General features: G+C 42.4%; 1 protein-coding gene across 1 annotated transcript in view; it reads right to left on the bottom strand.

Annotated features, from left to right (window-relative positions):
* Nucleotides 1-3509: 3509 nt before the first annotated feature.
* TSPAN2 (tetraspanin 2) overlaps nucleotides 3510-21668 on the bottom strand; it is a 150310-nt gene continuing 132151 nt past the window's right edge. The window contains exon 8 of the mRNA XM_075196348.1: nucleotides 3510-4062. Coding sequence (XP_075052449.1) covers nucleotides 3997-4062 — 66 coding nt within the window. The 3' untranslated portion in view covers nucleotides 3510-3996. The remainder of the gene's footprint in view (nucleotides 4063-21668) is intronic.

Raw genomic sequence — 21668 nt, 5'->3', positions numbered from 1 at the left:
CTAGACACGTCTAAGGATTATCTATCCACTACTCCTATAATGAGGGGATTTAACAGAGGAGCTCTCATCCAACTCCATTATAGGCAATCATTCCCACATATTATGTTTCCTCAAGTCCCCCAATGTAAAAAAAAGCGCTAGTATATTCGATGTCTCCACTAATAAACTGATAAGGTAACATGGTAGTATATCTGTTCCATGCTACATGCTTCATCATTATAGGAGTAGTGGATAGATAATCCTTAGACGTGTCTAGTATCATTCAGGCAGTGTTTAGCTCAGGGCAGCACAGTGGCTTAGTGGGTAGCACTTCTGCCTTACAACACTGAGGTTCAATTCCCACCCATGGCCTTATCTGTGAGGAGTTTGTATGTTCTCCCTGTGTTTGCATGGGTTTCCTCAAACACTCCAAAAACATACTAGTAGGTTAATTGACTGCTATCAAATTGACTCATGAGATAAAAAAAAATAGGACTAGGGGTAGAATATGCTGGATAACTGACTAAACAAACCCAATAGAAAGTAGTGTTTTTGAAATGAAACTTGATTGCCGGCACCTAGTGTAAAGCCTTCATGGAGATGAAAATATGAAATGGTCATTTACTTTCTCCACCCGCTCTGTTTGAATCCTCAGAGCGCTGGCATTATAATAATGAAAGAGAGACACAGAGCAGACGTGCTGTTTTTGTCTGGGAGGCTTCAGCTGTGTGTAGGGCAATTCCGCTACCTCATATAACACAAACTTCCAGCAGCCAGTGACCATTTTATAATATCCTCTGCCACCAGGATGAAGGAGACAACCGCCAGCACAATAAACATTGCTCTCATTTGAAAGGTTTATTTACTTAGTGTATCTCTTTCCCTATTCTCCCTACTCCTCCCAAATGGTCTCTCCCAGAGGTTACAGGAGTTATGCAGCACTGCCATGTTTTTAGATTTTTTGTAGGTTTCATGTAGGATACTGCGGCTTTTTGTGTGTTTTTTCTTCCCTTTTTTCCTGTTTCACCAGGCTCTCTTCTCCTCCCACCTCCTCCTCCTCTCTCTTCCACTCTAGGGTCATATCTGCCAAGAGGGATTCAGGGCCCTGGTACAACAACTTCATGAGGCCCCCCTTATGGTTGAGCATGTAAAAAACTCTTGCGCCACCACAAAAGTGGTAGTGAGTGTGTTCATACAATTTGGGGGGTGGCTATGCATCATTGGGACGTGGTTAGCAGATGAAATGCGCTAGAGAACCCTCCTACAGAAAAAAACCCTGCATTGTTGTGTACACTCTTGGCACAAGGGTGTAGTGCCCACTCGCCGGAGCGTGGCATATGTCCCAGCACTCCTGACTTTCAGGACATCTAGAAACATAGTGTAGTATATAAAGAATGCAGTGTGTACATAAACAGTTCACAGTCTTGGCCTGCCCCTTACATTGGGCAGATCACTCACCGAAAATTGGGATTGTCCCACTAGAATCACATTTCCTGTTCTTGTCACTTTCATCACCTGTGGCTGCAGGTTCCTTTAGTTTTTGCTTGTCTGGATCCTGGAATGTTGAAGGCACTAAAAAAAATGGGTATATTTACAAAATTCTAACCAGCCCCGGCGTTAAATCAATAGCACTCATAATTAATAATTAGGCCTTCCTCCAACCCCAACATTAAAATAATAGTATTCCCATGTAATAAATAAACCTTTTCCCTCCCTCCAAACAGACCCACCAATAAATTAATAGTATTTACATTTCATAAATATACCTATTTCCTGCAACCATCACTGCCATTAAATAATTCATAGTCACATTTAATAGAGTCATTCTCCCCAAACTCACCCCCACATTCAATAGCCCCCAAACAACCCCATCTTAAAATAATAGTCACCACTATTAAATTGTTCCACCATAACCCCACACACAAAATTGCACCCAATAATTAGCCACCACCCACCTCACACTACATTGCCACAAGCCCCCTGTGCCATCACACACACACACAATACCACAAGCCCACTGTGCCATCACACACACATTACTGTGCCCCTTCAACATCAACACGCTGTATCCCCTTATGATCACACTGCGCCCTCCATGCTGCTTTTCCTACCTTCACCTGGCCCCACTTCCTCACACTGTGCCATGCTGCTCCCCCCTTCATCACACTGTGCCATGCTGCTCCCCCATTCATCACTCTGTTCCATGCTGCCCCCCTCCCCTTCATCACACTGTACCATGCTGCTTCCCCCCTTCATCACACTGTGCCATCCTGCCCCCCCTCTACTCATCACTGTGGCATGCTGCCCCCACTCTCCTTCATCTCTGTGCCATGCTGTCCCCTCTCCATCACTGTGCAATGCTGCTCCCCCCTTCATCACACTGTGCCATCCTGCCTCCCCCCTCTCCTTCATCACTGTGCCATGCTGCCACCCCATCTCCTCCCTCCCTGTGCCATCCTGCCCCCCCCCCTCTCCTTCATCCCTTGGTGCCTTTGTTTTCCTCCCCTTGCCTCCATTCCTTTACTTAACTTTGTATTGGCTTCTTTCATATCTTCTCTTCTGTCTTCTTACTGGGTCCTCTCTGCGCCGCTCCTCACTGAATGTCGGGCGTGACGTGATGATGTCAAGCCCGACATTCAGTGTAAACAGAGCAGAGAGGAAGAAAGAGGGACGCTGGCGCAGCGACCATGTGAGTATTATATTTTTTTTAGTACCCTGCTCCCCCACCAACGAAGGGAGCCAACCCCTACCCAAATAGGTTAAAAAAAATGAAAAAAAAAACATTCGGCAGTGAGGGCCCGGGTAATTAGTACACCTCCCTCGGCAGCCCTGCCCAGGATCACCATGGAGGCCAACTGGTCAGTTGACTTTTTCCATGTAAGGGGTACTGACAAAGTGACCTGGGGGTACTCCCATCTTTGATAAATGCATTGAAATTTTTAGCATTTTTTAATTACAGTTTGGCAGCTAGGTGAAACTGTGGGCCTGAGACATTAAGGAAAGCAAGGCAAAAAAGGAGTGAGTTTGCACCTGGACGAACCATGTTACAATGCAAGGGGTGCATATTAGTTTTTTATTTTGCACAAAGAAAATATTGTATGTTTCTTCATGTAGCACACAAATACTTGATAGCTTTATTTTTACACTGAAATTTAAACTTGATCTATGACATGTCCAACCCCAACTATAAATCTGTCCCCACATTTTAAATTTACTTCCCCCTCTAATGCAACATGGTTTTGCCAAGGTGCAAAGTTACTCATTTTTTATGCTTTGCTCTCCTTAATGACTCAGGCCCTGTGTTTTTCACCCTTATGTATTCTATTTAATGGTACATGGAAACAGCAAGTAATGTGGCATTATACATTAATAAACATACAAGCAAAGAAAATAGATTATCTCTGAAAAATAATTGGGGGTAATATATTTTATGAAACATTTTGAAACCTAACTGTACATGTTACCTCTAAGTACATTTGTACACGTTATATATAAGTCATTCATGGTATCAAAAAGCAGGCAAAATAATTTGTATTTTTTGGATATTTAATGTTTTTAATAATCAAATGCTCAAAACAGTCTCAAACATTGTATCTACTTTCTTTACAGTAACTTTACAGCAATATTAACATTTTCAGTTAAATAGAAGGACAAAACTCCAACTGCATAGAAGGATAAGGTCTCAGTCATTTTTACACAGAAAGAAAAAGAGAGTGCTGAAACTTTATACAGTAGTACATAACATAATGCTATTTGCTATGTGGCATAGCATCTTCAAAGCATTAACCGTTAAATGCAATATTAAGAAAAGTCTAATTCATACAATATCAGCTCCTCGGAGCAATGGACTTTGAAGTATATTGCATAGCTTTACACAAAACTCAGCTTAGCATTTTGCTTAGTTAACATTGCTTGGGCAACAAAATATTGTCCGAGCCGACAGGTGTCTAACAGTCCCTGTGCCAGCAGGTAGCATTGTGATCCAGGTTGGGAGAACAAGGCGAAATGCGTTAGATATCAGAGCATATCACTAGAATTGCGTATGGCACAGCAAAGGACCAAACTAAAGACCATGCCGAAGATCTGCCAAGAAAAAAAAAACTATAGTTATATTTTTATCCACATAACAAACGTTAATAACATGAGAACACATAAAAATGAAGGACATGCATTATTTTATTTGTTTCCATTGTATATGTTTTAAGAACTTACATATTTACAGTATTTTATGGAAGTAGCACAAAATATTGTTATGTGTTCTATATATTGCTTTTGTGAATATTTTGTCCACAAAGAAGATCTCACCTGATAATTATTATATTAAAAGCCTAAAAATTATTCGGCAATGTTCTTTTTCTAGGCTGCACCATTCTTCCACTTCACTGAGGCTCACTCATGTGCATATAGTTTTGAACAGTTTCCAGCACATGAGCTCAGTCTGTCAAACAATGAAGCAAGGCTTGATGGGACAGATAGTTCTTTTCGTGAGAGCTGCCTACCAGGGCCAGATTTCAAACAAGTTTGTAATAGATGTCTAATATCCCTGTTGGGGTGGAGATGGCATATTTTTAAAAGCATTCCCTGCTGTACGGAGTTGTGTACAGCTATATACTGCTCTGCAAAAGGACATTTGTATCAGGTCAGAGCTGTCTGTATTTGGGTCTCATCTTATACATGAAGGTGTTGATTCAATTCCCTGCGTTGTTCTAAAGAACAATGCGGTCCGTGCACTGTTAACGTTTCTAGCTGCGCATTATAGCCGCACATTAGTACTGTTCCTGCGGTAATTTCTCTGCTGATATTTGCTCGCAGCTCTGTGAGCCATGAGCAAAAATCAGCGTTGAAATTACATTAGTAACCTTAATAGTGCACGGGCCGTGTTGTTCTAAAGAGCAACGCAGGGAGCTAAATCTGCCACTATGTTGGACATTGTCGTGGCGTTGACAGTTTGCACAGCGCGCCTCTCCGCGCACCTAGGTGCACTTCTACTTCGTGGAGGAATCGATAGCAGGCCTGCACCTTAATATGCGCTGGGCAGATTATCTAAGCGTACTGCTGCAAAACAAATGAGCACAACTGTATTTAGAAATTGTCTACTTTGCCTCACAGGTCTGCAGCATCACAAGGGAACAGATGCAGCCATAATTATCCTACATATATTGTGGTCTCTGTCTTCATTCTCATAATAGCCTGTCAATGTGAGGAGGTGCTTTTCTGTAAAGGGTCACTTATTTACATTATTGTCCAAGGCAAAAAAATCTCCATCCCCATTGTTTATGTATTTGTGATTAAATGTAGCATCCCAATCCTCAGCTGGTACATATATCATCTGTTATTTTTCAGGTTATTGCAAACATTTATAAACTAGATTCGCCTCTCCATTTAATATGTCCTGCCACCATTAGCATAAGGGCAAGAAATGAAAGTGATTAATTCCGTTTTCCACGCATGCTCTTGCTCTGCCATTCTGGATAGCACATATGTAACATTTCTGAGCATGGATACATCATTTATGAAAAATTAAATGCTGATTATGTTAATAGATTAAAAGGGTTTTTCACACTAAGGGGTCTGTGTGTCCTTCCAATCAGATGCATTAGACACATTGAAATTCCCTAACTCCACATAGTTTTCTGCTTGTTACTGTGCCAAGAGAAATATGAAACATGGTTACATGGCATGACATGATATGATCAGTGCATATGATTGTAATCAACTAGTGATGTATCCTGTCCCTGCCTGCACTCATCAATAATTCAGTGAGTAGAGGGATCCAGAGCAGACAGTAGAGTTTGGAAATCACACGCACAAATACATCTATTGTAGCTCATGTGGGAGGGGATGGGGACTACAGAGACACGCAGATGATACTGGGACTTCTGACGGCTGCAAGGAGCATACGTTTTGTAGCACCACATAAACCTATACATTTTCTACTTGCACAAGAAATGTAAGGAGGTTGGATTTTATAATACATTGGGTGGAAATTTAATAAGAGTCAGTTTGCAATTAACGAGACATTGGATGCGGTTTTCAGATGTGGCTCTCCTTCACTTTGGAGGGTGAAAACTCATCCAATGTGTGGCTGTTTGCAAACCTCTTAAGCACATGCAGTTTATACCAAACTACACGGTGAAACCAGATGTGAAGCATCCAGTTTTACTTTGCAATGTGACATGTTGTGTCTGGCTTGCTGGGCAGGTCCCACCCCACTAGGCTCACTTATATAAGTACTTTTAAATAAAGTTAAAGAAAAAGAATGCACTTGCAATATTTAGCATGTTTGTCATATCTGTCCAAGTAAAATGAATATACTCCTATGTTTTTCAGCAGAAAGCACTTTATTCCATTTAATACCATAAAATCACTTAACATAAAGTTTTGTTTGCATAAGTGAGTTAATGCCATTTATTATGTTAACAACCAGTTTTTTCCCTTCATTGGGGATTATATTTACTAAACTGCAGGTTTAAAAAAGTGTAGATGCTGCCTATAACAACCAATCAGATTCTTGCTGTCATTCTGTAGAATGTACTAAATACATAATAGCTAAAGTATGGTTGCTATAGGCAACATCTCCACATTTCAAAGCCGCAATTTAGTAAATATACCCCATGCAGTCTTATGTGGAATTGTGTATTTATTAAATTTAGAACATACTGAAAGCGTACTTGCCAACTCTCGGAAACAAGTTTCCGGGAGAGGGGGCGTGACTGGAGGGCGGGAGGGGGCGGGACGAGGCAAACATGTCATTTTGGTCCTGCCCCTTGCGAAAACGTAATTTACGTCGCGGGGCGGGGCCAAAATGACGCGATTGGCCTCGTCCCACCCCCTCCCACCCTCCAAAATTGCATCAATCACTGAGAATCGCGTCTTTTGACGCAATTCTCGGTGAAATCCAGGATGGGGGAGAAATGCCAACGAGCCCGGGAGCCCGGGAGACTGAACCGAATTTCGGGAGTCTCCCGGACATTCCGGGAGAGTTGGCAAGTATGACTGAAAGTGGGTGCTGGACCTTTTAAAGATGGCCTGCAATCCTTACATAAAATTGCATGTGTGTCTGTAAAACATTGTATCAGGGTGAATAAAACTAAATATAGCCGTGCAAGTGTGTTATTACATACTCAAATGACATGTGATTTGCGTAATCTCGCCTATCAAAGCCACACCTACAAATACAGACTTGACAGTTTGGAATAATGCAGTTTGATGTGTAGTTTTGCCTTTAGCAATGGTGTGGTAACAAAAAACACAGCAGCTTGATGAATCTGCACTTTAGTAAATTTGATTTTGAGTGTGAGGGACTAGCTGGTGTGTCTATGGGACTCAGTTGACACAATCCCCAGCTCAAAACCTGAAAGCTTTTGTTTGTTTGTTTTTTCTTAAGGACTGGATTGTCAGCATGCAGTAATAAAAACAAATAAACATTACCTTCTTGATAGTGTTTATTTTTAATATCAATCCCTAGACCCCTTTCCTTATGGGTTTTCCTTTTTCAAAAGGTTCCTTTCCTCTTTTAGTCTAGACAGGATACATATTTCACAAGACTCAGAATTTCACTGAATATCAATCATACCCACACATTATTGTGAGTTTTAGGGCTTTGTGGCAATTGAAGCTTTATAGTTGATTGCTGTCCAGGAATCTGAGTATTGTAAGTAATGTCAGCTAGTATACTATGTTCTCTCTATTACATCAGACAATAAATACTATTTTATTCAGTTAAAGGCCAGTGATATTATTACATTTAGTGAGATAATGCCTGGATTTTAATGTAAGCCTGGTTCCCAAACTGAAAGCCATACACCTGTTTGCAAAGCTTTCACGGCTTAACATATTACCGCAAAATATGCATCTGTGTTAGTCATGACCTTGAAAACAAATACATGTTTAAAGGTAACAGTTTTTGGGTTTCAGGAACGGGGATAAAAACCTGCGTTGTGCAGTGTCAGATCAAATGACATGGATTCTTTGAGGCAGAGAAAAAAACAATATTAAGGCAACAACCATTTGATTTCAAGGGCACAATGTTAATTACAAACAGGGGTAGGCTGGGCTGGGGGCGGTGGGGCAACTGCATTTTTTTCCGTTTAAAATAGGCTGCTGAGTCGAGTCTCGCCCCCCCCACCCTCCGGGCTAAAATTTGCCTGCCCTCCCCTGATTACAATTTACAGAGTTGTAAACTGACAAATTCTGTGGGATTGGAAAGTGTCATATTCCTGCTATTATAATCAATTGTTGTGCGAAACTGCATTCTGACACCACTCCATAAGTGCGGATTGGTTATTACAAGGAGACTAACCTCTAGGCAATACAGTCAGAGCTTCCAACATGACTATCTTCACCTGTTACAAAATGCTCTTCTTCCAGACTACTCATCTCTTTTCCGATTGCAGTAACCTGGACTGAATTGTTGTGAATAATTTATTTAAGCAATTTTTTATTAGCTCAGCATAGGATACTGAAATAGAAACATAGAACTTTGGGTACTGAGCATTTTGCACTGAGAACTGTGTGTACAAGGTGACAATAGTTGGAAGGGACAACTATTGTCCCTTCTTGGTTCTTCTATTCTATACTTGGTAACTGCCAAACAATGGCTCTTGCACTACATCTATATGTTGTACTCTACAACAATTTAGTATTTTTCCCTTGCTTAGGGTGGAGTGTGTTGGCATGGGGGTGCTGAAAGCTTCAGGGCAGTTTGTAAGCACTGAGAACACAAATAGGGCAACTGCACAGGATAAGGTATATGTATATCTATACTCAGCACTAGTATTATAAAGTGATATATTAGAAGGTGAATATCACATATACAAATATTACTAGCAGGGTGAGAAGGGGAAAGATTTAACTATAGTAGACAAACACCTGATTAAAACTTAATACTTCAATTTTATTAATTATATTGTAAAATTAGCCTTTTCGGGAAAACCAATCGCATGAATAATAAATGACTACACCATTTAGTGAATTCCAGTTGTCTTGGGTCACAGGGTACATGTGTACCATCATACCCAACTGAATATAAGACTGTGGGATGATGTGAGTTGGCAGTTATGTCATAAAGGTGTTATAATAATAAGTAGAAACATCACTGCAAGGGCAGAGTTTGTAAGATTATAATAACCTGATAACAAACAATGTGATAATGCTAAATAGCACATAAAATGCTCTAGTAAATAGATTAGTGAAATAATAGCAATATTTATTTATTTTGTAAATGTAGTTTCATGGTGGAACAGCCCATTTTGCAGGATGTGACGTTCCAACAAGAGAGTCTCATTTCTGCTCACCCATTTTTGGAGTGCCATTCCACACGGAAGTTGTAAGTCTGCATTTAGCTGAATTGATGAGTAGAACTGATATAATGATGGTGAATTCATTTCGCTGTGTGGTGTGGTTAGGGTATCACTGGGAACAAAGAAGGCCAAATAAGGCCAAATTCTGCTGTGGAGAAATTTGCTTATCTCTACACTACTACAATATACTGCCAGTGTATGGTTATTAATGTAATCCACTGCTAAGCTGGTTTAAGTATTTGAACCACATTAAGGGAGAAATGTATCAAGCTTTATTCTTGAGTGTGATTTTTTTGTTCATTTGAATAATTTTTATTTGAGGTTTCACAACAGAAATAAAACACAATACAATGGTATGTAACAATAATGGTGTTATCAATAGCATAAAAAACATAATATCATACAGAATATTATACATACATTAACCAAGAAGTGATAGAGAAAGAGAATAAGGCGGGGGGAGTGGAGCAGGAGGAAACATCTACGGCAGAAGATGTTTCCAGCAGTCCAGAATTTACAGAGCAGTGGAGACTCAGAGCCACGTGTCTAGTGAGCCTTAGGAGCACACAGCTGAATCCAGAGAAACTGGTGCAGAAGAGTAGTACATATAGTATTCATACCAGGAGAACCATTTAATCAGAGGGGAGGATACTGAGGCAGAGTATTTGAAACCTATGGTCTCCAACACATAGCTGCGTTGGATTTTAGTAACAATTTTATGGAGAAGTGGTACATCTGGGGACTTCCACTGCTGAGCAATCGCCACCCTGGTGGCGATGAGTATGTGCCCAGTAACATAATGATTGTGGTGTTGGAGTTGTGGGGGATAGTGATGTAATAGGGCCAGAGCAGGGCACACCGGGACTCTCACCTTTGTAACCTCATGTATTAGGCCAAACACCGCTTCCCACACTGGGTGCAACTTCGCACATGACCAGAACACATGCATGAAGGAGCCAATCTCATCACATCCACGCCAACAATATTTGGACACATCAGGCCAGATCCTATGAAGTTTATCAAGGGTGAGGTACATTCTGTGGACTACCATACTTATACATATTCTGATATATTTTCTCCCAATTTTCCTCGGTCAATGGAATCTCCAGGTCAGCCTCCCAGCAGGTCTGAATCGGCATGCTGCAAGATTCACCAGGAACCATCAAAATCTGGTACCGTGAGGAGATACCGCCCGAGTGAGAGGAGAATGAGAAGAGCAATCTTATAGGTGGGGGGACAGGTTTTAGTGATAGAGGAAGGGACAATTATGGTTGCATCCAGTGTCTAACATGGAGATACTTGTAGAAGTCTCTGGATATGAGATTGTACCGGTCCTGTAGTTGGGAGAAGGACATAATTGCATCGTTCTCCCGAAGATCCTGCACAGACTATGCCCGGAATCAAGGCAGAGGTTTGGAATTAAGGAGGAGAGAACTATTACTGAAAGGTGGGAGGAGGGGAGGTATGTATCCTGGGTCATTACTATAATTTTATCCCAGACTCTGAGGGAGTCAGTGACACTGCAAAGGGGTGCAGATGAGGTCGGTCTACTAGCTTTGTGCAGCCATAATAAGTCCTCCAGAGGAAACAGAGGGGAACTATGTGATTCTATGAGGACCCAGGGTTTGCGTGGTGGGGGGCCTGCCAGTCTTTTAGTTGATCCAATAAAAAAGTTTGCTGATATGCTTCCAATTTGGGGGCAGCCACACCACCTCTAAGCTTAGAGCGAAACATTCGATCCCTAGACAATCTGGGTCGTTTTCTACTCCAGACAAATCTGATAGCAATAGAGTAAAATTTGTTAATAAGGGACATGGGAACAATGTAAGGGATAGAGCGGAATAGGTACACCCGTCCCAACCAGGAAATCTTATAATTCACCCAGGATTTGGTGAGGGAATAAAATTGCTTCAGCAACGGCTAATAGTTACATTCAACAACTTGCTTGGGATCAGAGGGAATGAGTATTCCCAAATACTTCAATGTAGATGAACACCAATGGAACCGGTATGCAGCTTGAAGAGACTGGAGGGAGTCCTGCTTAAGGGCGACCCCCAGTACCTCTGTTTTAGATGAGTTAAGTTTATAGTAGGAGGCTGCAGAATATTCCAGTAGAATTCGATATAGAGCGGGGATGGAGGTGTCAGGCTTAGTAACAAATAATAGGAAATCATCGGCAAAAAGGCAAATTTTGTTGTGATAATTAATTGCCGATGTGAGTCCCCCTAACAGAGTCAGATGATTTAATTTTTTCAGCCAAGGGCTCCATAGCTAGAGCAAAGATCAGCAGGGATAAGGGGCAGCCCTGTCTAGTGCCATTGGTAATCTGGAAGGCAGAGGAAAGGAACCCATTGCTGAAGACTCTATCCGAAGGTCTAGAATAGAGAGTGCGTATGGCCTAGAGAAAGGATCTAGAGAATCCAAATTTGGTTAAAACAGAAGACAGGTAAGTCCAACTGATCCTATCAAGTGCCTTTTCAGTGTCCAATGAGAGGAGCAGCAGGGGAACAGAGTTGGCTGTATGTGTCTCCAAGACATTGAGGACTCGTCTTGCATTGTCTGGACCCTCTCTACCAGGCACGAATCCCACCTGGTCTACATTAATCATATGCGGTAAGATGGGGTTCAGGCTATTTGCAATGAGCCTGGCAAAAATTTTGAGGTCTGAATTAAGGAGCGCAATAGGCCGATAATTATGGCAATGCGAGGGGTTCTTTCCTGGTTTAGGTATTGTGATTAGTTCTGCTCTCCTCAGGTCAGTAGGCATCTCTAGTGGCATTGCTGAAAAACGCGGTGAGGACGGGACAGGACTGGAAGGAGGCATAGAAGTCGTAAAACCATCAGGGCTCGGGGCGTTTCATAGATTTCTGGGCAGCTCTAACCTCATCCTTCATCCAGTCCGAGCACAGATTCAAAGTTTCATCTGGGGACAAGGAGGGGAGGTCAATTAGGGCCAAAAAAAATCGCTGATGGTCTCCACCGTGGGATGAGTCAGAGACTGGTCATCCTTGAGGTTATAGAGGCGCCTATAATAAGCAGCAAACTGGTTCGCAATGGCTAGGGGGTTGAAAATACAATCATCCCGATCGGTGTGTAGGACCTTGATCCGATTGATGGCATTTTTCCCTTGGAGATTGCGAGCCAATAATCTGCCCGTCCTGTTGCACAAGGTATAAAACGTCTGGTTGAGCTTGACTATGGCGTTATTGATTTGGAGAAGAGAGACATCAGCGATATGGCGCAGCGCAGCTAGGTCAGCTTTGATAGTGGAGTCTAAGGGAGAGAGCTTGTGTTGGGCTTCCAGCGCAGTTAACTGAGATTCATTGGAAGCGATCACCTCATTTTGGGTCTTACGAATTCTGGCGGCGGCCTGTATCACTGCCCCCTTCATAACTGCCTTATGAGTGTAGGGCGAGGTGTCCTCAGGCTTGCTGTTTTCTAAGTACAAATCGAGAGCCTTTTGAAGGAGCTGAGCACCTTACGCTTTTGCTAACACAAAATCAGCTAGTCTCCAGGGCCTAGAGGGCCGATCTCCAGCAATGAGGTCCAACTCCCCGATCAATGGAGCATGGTCCGACCATGTTATAGGTAGAATAGCTATATTTGTAATTCTCTGAAGTGACCACTTGTCCAACAACAAAAGGTCTATTCGGAAGTATGAGTTGTGTGTACGTGAGAGAAGTATGTGTAGTCTTTTTCCCCTAGATGTAGTGCCCGCCAGACATCATATAAGTCATACTCAGCTAAAAGGTGGGAGAACGCTGAAGAAATGGAGGTAAGTGAAGCGAGCGACTGCCTGGAGGGGTCAGAGGTGCGATCTAGTTTGGGATCAGGTGCTATATTGAAGTCTCCCATGTAAAAAAGCATTCCCCATTTAATGTTATGTATAGTCTGGAATGCCCTCTTAAGGAAATGGACTTGTCTAGAGTTAGGGATGTTTAAAGAGACCAAGGTGACATACTGTCATCCAATTTTCCCCAGTAAAATCAGAAAGCGCCCATTTTTATCTGCAACCTGTTTCTCTAACTTAAAGGGGCAATTAACATGAATCAGTATAGCCACACCATTACACTTCAGTGGGTTGGAAGTGGTGTAACAAATAGGGTATTTAAAGTTGTGGAATTGAGGGGGGGGGGAGTGCACGGAGAAATGTGTCTCCTGGACAGCAACAATGTCAGCTTTTTGAGCCGCAAAGTATTTAAGGGCAACCCTACGCTTATTAGGGGAGTTCAGTCCCTTAGCATTTATGGAGAGAAATCTAACCATTGGTGATCATAAAGAAATGTGTAATCCTCTGCCACAGGGGAAGGAAGGGGGGCAGGCGTCTCCTCCAGACAGTCTCCCACTGAACAGGGATGGAAGAGGAAGTTGGGGTTGAAGTATTGAAAGGAAAAGCAGGGGGGGAAACCAAAATAGTACCCAGGGAACTAACTCTTATGCCGCTATAAGAGAGAAAAAAAGCGGCAGAATATAGTAATTATATGAGGGCGTGGGCCCAGGCCTAGTACACTCTGACCTATCTGAACAAAAATAACATTCAAAGTAGAGGTAGAAAGTATGTATACCTAACATATAGTTATACTTATTAAGTATATATCTTACTAGCGTTAAACCACATGTGTGGAAAATAATTGCAAACATTTGTAAAACTTCACATGCCAAAAAACAAGTGGAAAATAGCAATAATCAGTATAATAACAATCACTATATATTGAGTAGAACCGTGCAACCGTAGAAGGGGAAATGTGGTATTCAGGGTGAGGAAAATGTCTTACCAGCCAATGATTTCGAGAGTCAAAAGCAAATCAGAGACCTATGGTTAAGGTTGCATAACCATCAGCAGACCGGTGTCTCATTGGCGAACACAGTGTATCAGCAGGAGAGGGAAAGCTTCAGGTGGGAGCCACTGACCATTCCTTAGTGATACCTTGAGTCCCTTGTCTTTCAGCAGCTCCAAGCATTTTTCTGGGGTTGGTATGACATTCAGGGTGCCATTCCTATGGACAGAAAGCTTCGTCAGAAAGCCCCATCGATATTGGATGTTAGGTGAGTGTAGGGCAGCAGTGACCTGTTGGAATAGTGTACATTTGACCAGGGTAACAGTGGATATATATCTGAGTAGAGTTGTAGGTCACCCAGAGCCTCTCGTGTGGGGGAAGAAGGCAATGACGCTCGCAGGATCTGCTCCTTAATTCAAAAGAAATGCGCCCTAAACAGAGTGTCTTTAGGTGCAGAGTCCGAGGCATTTCTGGACTTTGGGAGACAGTGTATTCCGTCCATAAAGAGGTCATTGGACAAGGCAGATGGTAGCAGTTTGTGAAAGAGGTCAGTAATGTATTCATACAGTTTGGCGTTGGCCACAGAATCAGGGATACCCCGTATTTTGATGTTAATGCGCCGTGACCTGTCTTTGAGATCGATGAGTTTGTTATTGATCTCAGAGACTTCATCTCGCAATTAGTCATAGGAAGAGATCAAATCATTATGGGAGGAGACAAGTTCTTCTGTCTTATTCTCGAGATGATCTTGTCTAGCACTTAGGCTTGCCACCTCTGATCTGATTTCTTTAATCGTCATCCAGAAATCAGCGGTGATGTCCGCTTTGAGGACTGTAATAGGGATTGAGTAGACCGTAGAGTGACAGGGCCGTCTATTTCAAGAGACTGGGAGTCCCCTGGAGATTTGGTGAACTCCTGTTGTGACCTGGGAGGAGAGTCCTGTGATAATTGCCTTACCGGCTTTGCTGTTTGATGGGAGTGGGATATAGTTGAAGAGATAGAGGCGGAGCTTGCACCGAAAAAATTTACTGGAGGTGCCGATTTATTAGGCTTAACCTTTTTAGTTGTTGGCATGTTCTCAACAGGAGGTGGAGGAGCCAGACTGGATACTGTGTTCACCAGAGATATAGGCAATCCTGATAGCAGATGCACAGATATGCTATGGCATGTTGGGATGCAAGGTGAGAGTGTAGGCCCAGAAAGGGTAGTTAGTCGTTCATCCTTATGGATTTATAGTGGATCCTTCTAGATGGGAACCTGCCCCAGTTGAGGGCTCCAATGGTCCAGCGGGGAGCTACGTACACAGACTCCAGACTGCCAGAGGTGCCCAGGTGACACACCGTGTGTGGAGTAGTAGTTTATTATTATTATTATTTGCTTGTCAGGTGGTGTAGATAGGAGCGGACCCGCTGGGCGATTTAGAGTGGAGGACAACCACTTAAGTAATCCGCCAGCTAAACGTGTCATGACTAACAGGTGATGTCTTACAGAAAGCAAGGTCACATACACACACAGCAGCCTCCAATGTCCATACACTCTTTATCGCCGGTATGGAAAGGAATATAACAGCAGGCAAGAGCCAAACATAAATGAAGCAGCGTATCAAAGCAGGTGTGTTCATACAGGTAAGCCTGAGCTATGCGGTAGACAGGCTTCACTGCCAAAGCAGCCTGTATTACATCTAGTGCAAAGGAATGGTGCAGAGATTACACTAGGATAGTGAGCACAGGATGTACTGATGAGTAATAGTCACCTGGTGGTGGCGGCGGTGATCTTCAGGTGAAGCAAGGTCTGGTGTGGGCATGCCCAGTAATATCCAGAGGAATGGATGTTTCACAGTTACTTCAGCAGTGTTAGGAAAGAGAGGCGCTGTGGGGCTTTTCCAGCCACAAGTCCCTATACAGACCAGAGAACCTGAAGTAAAGCCGGTTATGGTGTCAGCTACTTCCGGTCAGTCGACACAATTTTGCTGCAGGCAAACCAGAGGAGCCGTCCGGGGGGAGGCCAGATATTTGTGAAGGCCGGCAGATGGAGGACTCGCTGATGTCGGGAAGCGTCTACAGGTGTTCGGTAACAGTGCCGCTCAACTTCCAGCAGTGATGCGGTGAAGAGGAGACAAAGGTCGCCACAGATAAGCAGCCAGTGAGCTGCAAGGAGGTAAGCGGGTAGCATACCCCAGAGGGAGCCGTTCTGAGCATGCAGGTGGAATGGAGGGTATCCCCGTGAGGCTCACAGGTGGTTAGGCACAGGAACCGCAGTGTTAGCGATTCAGTGATGGAGGCACTATTGAGGGTGCAAGGCAGGTGGATATTGACCCCCTTTTCAATGCCTGTAGATACGAGTCCTCAGGTAGCTTAATAAGCGCCATTATTCAGCAAAGTCACCGCTGACGGCTAGGAGCTCCACAGTGGTGCGTCCGATATCGATGGCTGTTAGACCACAGCCCCTCCTTGAGTGTGATTTTAAAGCCGCCACACATCGTATGTGATTTTCACCCCCAAACTTCAAGATTTAATATCTTGCGGTTTGGAAGCTGAAAACTCAAACTGTATGCATGGTGTGGCAGTTTGAAAAGTATTAAACCCATACTTGCCAACTCTCCCGGAACGTCCGGGAGACTCCCGCATTTTGGGTGGGTCTCCCGGACTACCGGGAGTGTGCGGCAATCTCCCGCATGTGCCCGAATTAGGGTCAAAATGCCGCGATTCTCTGGGAGCCCCGCCCCCGCCCACCTGCCACCGAGAGGCTCCCGGACACCAACTGAAAAAGTTGGTAAGTATGATTAAACCTATATAGTTTAGGGCAAATTGTCTGGTAAAATCTGATGGAACCACTACACAGGTAAAACTGCTGATTAATAGAAGTGGTTCAGTACAAATGTTGCTCCTAAATGAAACACTAATAAATGCTATTATTATTATCCTTTTATTTATATAAAGCCAATCATATAATAAAGCGTTTCACAGAATTATTCACATCAGTCCTTACCATACAGTCTAAATTCCCTATCACACAAATAAATACACTCTAGGGTTCATTTTGTCAGAAACCAATTAACCTTCCAGAACGTTTTTGGACTATGGGAGGAAACTAGAGCACCCAGAGGAAACCCACAGGAACACTGAAAGAACATACAAAGGCCACACTCCTGGCTGATATCGAAACCCATAAGCCCAGTAGCATGAGGCAGCAATGCTGATGCCTGCTATAGAAAATAAGTCTTATATTATATTATATTCTCATATCAGGGTCTTCAGAGTTTAAGTGGTTATAAGTATGATTGACATTTGTGATATTAAGTGCACCTAAGCAAAAATGTAATATATCTATTTATGATAAATAATATAGATACTGGGCCCGATTCATTAAGGAAAGAAAGGCAAAAAAATTTGTAATTTTTCTCCTGGACAAACCATGTTACAATGTAAGGGGTGCAAATTAGTTTATTTCGCACATAAGTTAAATACTGTCTGTTTTTTCATATAGCACAAGAATACTTGATAGCTTTAGTTTATTTGTACACTGAAATTTAAAGTTTAAAATTTAAAGTCTTTCCCCAGCTATAAATCTGCCATCACATTTTAAATTTTCCTCCCCCTCCAATGCAACATGGTTTTGCCAAGGTGCAAATTAATGAATCTGTAAGTTAACTTAATGTTCCTGAGCTGTAATTTCCTTTTGTATCACCAGGTGTCACTATTGTCCAGAGAAAAGCTGTGTCATCAAATGTACACTGCAATTCCAAAGGTAACTTGCTGAGCCTCTAATGATATATGAGTGAACTGTGCAAGTTAATATGAAATTAGACAACACCTTGGATATCTTGAAAATGACTGGTAAATAGTACACTACTATGTATATAGAATGGAAATGGCAACTATATTCTCGCTTGTATTGCAGCATCAAAAAGAAATATGCAGAAAGCTAATTAATACCTGCTCCCTTTATAACTGAGAATGGGCCTTTAACACACCTCCCCACAATTGATGCTGGATTTTAGGGACATGCCCGTGTCTCCTTATAAAAAGGGGGGGGGGTTATTGTTAGTGGGCATGCCACATTCCTGGGGGCTTGCCTAGCACTTCTGAGCAATAGCTCATCTTCAACCCTCCTTCCTTCACCAGTGGCAGGTGCACGCGCCACCTGTTCACCTCTGATTTGCTGTGCAGATCAGTAAGCAGGACATATTTCCCAGCATTCCAGGTGGTATATATACTAAACTGGAGGTTTGGAAAAGTGGTGATGTTTCCTATAGCAACCAATCAGATTCTAGTTATCATTTATTTAGTACATTCTACAAAATAACAGCTAGAATCTGATTGGTTGCTATAGGCAACATCACCACTTTTTCAAACTTGCATTTTAGTAAATATACCCCCAGTAGTGAAAACAAAAGTCCTGATTGGTGTGACTGCAGGACTGTCCAGTAGAATCAGGACTGTAAATCCTGAGTCCGTCCAGTTGGGAGGTACGGCCTTATTTACTCAATAAAAAAGATTGATGCTAGGGGTCTTTCCTTAACTCTGAAGCAGGGCAGAAAAAGAACAGACATACATATCATCCAGTGGTTATTCTCCCTGTGCACCATTCATAGTAATATCATAGGGTTTGCTTGTCACATTTTCTGTATAAAAGTCTGGAATGGGCCTTTAATATTTGTGGTTTTTAAGATCTTAAATACATCTCAGAAATAGCAAAGAAGGGAAAAGGTGCATTTTCAGTTATATGTAATGCCAAAGGTTGTCTGCCCAGGAACTTTAATAAATGCATTGAAGGAGATAGGAACCCTTCACCGTAATGCACAATTATTATCATGTGTACCTCAACATTTCAAATGATCAAAGAGGATAAATTAAAATTTGCATTAAGCATAGAGCATTCTTGGGGCCTGATTCATTAAGGCAGGTAAATGCTGCTACATGCCGTATTTTGTGTAAAGTCACTCTCTGTATGCCCAGAAACGGACTATATGTCAATGAATATTCCGTAATAATAATATAAGAACATCCAGTTCATCTTCAAGGACCCTTATAACAGCCTACGTTTCATGGGCGCGAACAGGGGGAGGGGGGGGGGGGGTAATGGACGTATGCACACACAGTAGTGTCCGAATCAATCTTTGGGCATCTCGAAGGTACGTGGTTTTCTGTCGCATCACTTGCATATGGTGTATGCATGCTAGAACATGGGATTGCAATCAAGAATTACTGTAAAAATGAATTTTGTACAGTAGACATTAATAACATCATGATAAATGTATTGCATGGAGAAAAAATTATTTTTTTTACATTTTTTCATTAATGACTATATTTTTAACAGGTGACAATCACTACTTTTTTTTCTGTGCGTTTTGGTGGGACATTATATTCTACATATGTATTGGACCGGTGGTAATCTAATACCCGATGCTGGCAACCCTGACAAGAGTGACAACGACATGTTCAATACGAATATTGAGGAGCATGACCTTGTCTTCACAACGACTGTTTACTACACTGATTCCGAGGAAATGTGATTAATGAAGAAGGCGGCAGCACACAATGACGTACTGTGCATGCAGACAGTAATCTTTTTACAGTTAAGGGGGCAGTTGGAGACAGGGGCGGATCTAGAAAAATGCTGTATCCGGGGCGAGATAGGGGGGGCGATTTAGGCCCGCCCCTTTTTAACATCTTAGGCTGCCGACGGCTGCACACTATGTGCAGGTCCGTCCAGCCGTGACAGGCAGGGACAGTGTGCTGCCCGGCTGCTCTGATTGTGTTTTAAACACAGTCAGAGCAGCCGGGCAGCACACTGTCCCTGCCTGTCACGGCTGGACGGACCTGCACATACTGTGCAGCCGTCGGCAGCAAGTGTCTGCTAGGGGGAGGCGATCGCCCCGATCGCCCCCCCTGGATCCGCCACTGGTTGGAGAATACCTAAAGGCTACAATAGGGAAGCCTTACTTATTAACATTGAAGAGGCTGCGCCTCTTACACTTGCCCCCTTAACTGTAGAAAGATTACTGATGGCATGCACAGTACGTCATTGTCTGCTGCCGTCCTCTTCATTAATCGCAATTCCTCGGAATCAGTAGAGTAAACAGTCGTTGTGAAGAAAAGGTCACGCTCCTCAATAATCGTACTGAAGATGTTAGAGCAAAGCGGACCTAGACCGGTTTTAAAAAAAGAGACGTTTCTTCAGATCCGCTTGTAGTTGAATACAGACATGCGTATGTCCGAATTACGTGCGTTTCAAAATAAAAATCAATTTACGTTCGTTTTGCATGCCTTAATAAATCAGGCCCTTGATCTCTTTCTGGACTTATTCACACACATGCTGTTAATGCACTATTCAGGTGCTCAGGCCTGAAAAGGGCATTAAAAAATAAAATGAAAGGCTTCTTATGGGCTTGTTCTCACTATTGCATTTTAACGTTATGTTTAATATCGTGGAACATGGCAAAACCAATTTCTCATGCGTTAACGTGCGCTACCAGTATAACAGAATGTTCTGGTAAATGAACAACCTTGCATCAGTTTTCAGGCATTTTTACCCATTTTCCCAGTGCATATATGTGAGTATGTTGTCCTGTTCTCCTGGGAGTCCTGGAGAACTCCAAAAAATCTGTGAGTTTCCTGGAAACTCTGGGAGAGTTGGCACCTATGGTTTCATGCAATACTGCTAAAAACTATGGGCCTCATTTACAGTAGGAAATATTGTGGGCCATAAATACACGCATTTCCATTCTGTACATGCAAATCAAAACACGTCTGTTTGTAGATTTAAGTGTATTTTAGACTTGCTGTCCTTTCCACCTGTCGAAGCAGCATCGAGGTGAGTAAACTTAAGTTGAGTACACTAATGGTGTGTACACATATAAATGTAGCACACCCCTGTATCTCCTGTGGGCAATGGAGTCCTGGTTTTAAGGTATGTGATAATAATGATGAGGCCAGCAGCTCTATCTAGCTGCTTCTGATTGGCTGTTTCCATATTGACATATTTGTTGTTTACATTTGGAGTACTGCAAGAAAGAATATTCCCATAGGATTTATAAAGTGGTAACAATGGATGTGGGGGTGTTTGTCTTTTTTTTTTTTTTTTTCATTTTATATGGAAAATATGACTATTGCTTGTATAAATAACAGTTTCAAGAAACTGTTCTGTTGTATATATGACACTTCATTACTTTATATTGTGTATTATATGTGACTTTTGCACTTCTAACTAACGCTGTCAAGCCCAACACTGTAGTTGGACATAAGTATGGACAGCACGGTGGCTAAGTGGCTAGCACTTCTGCCTTACAGCACTGGGGTCATGAGTTCAATTTCCGACCATGGCCTTATCTGTGAGGAGTTTGTATGTTTCCTCCCACACTCCAAAAACATACTGGTAGGTTAATTGGCTGCTAACAAATTGACCCTAGTCTGTCTGTGTGTGTGTTAGGGAATTTAGACTGTAAACTCCAATGGGGCAGGGACTGATGTGAGTGAGTTCTCTGTACAGCGCTGTGGAATTAGTGGCACTATATAAATAAATGGTGATGATGATAAGTATAAGCACCTGACATAGCAATATTGCTGTTTTGAGTTGGATGTTTCCTGAGAGACTTGCCACTCCAACA

The sequence above is a fragment of the Mixophyes fleayi genome, chromosome 2 (genome assembly GCF_038048845.1).
Source record: "Mixophyes fleayi isolate aMixFle1 chromosome 2, aMixFle1.hap1, whole genome shotgun sequence".
Taxonomy (NCBI): domain Eukaryota; kingdom Metazoa; phylum Chordata; class Amphibia; order Anura; family Limnodynastidae; genus Mixophyes; species Mixophyes fleayi.
This window is presented reverse-complemented; position numbering and strand designations above follow the sequence as displayed.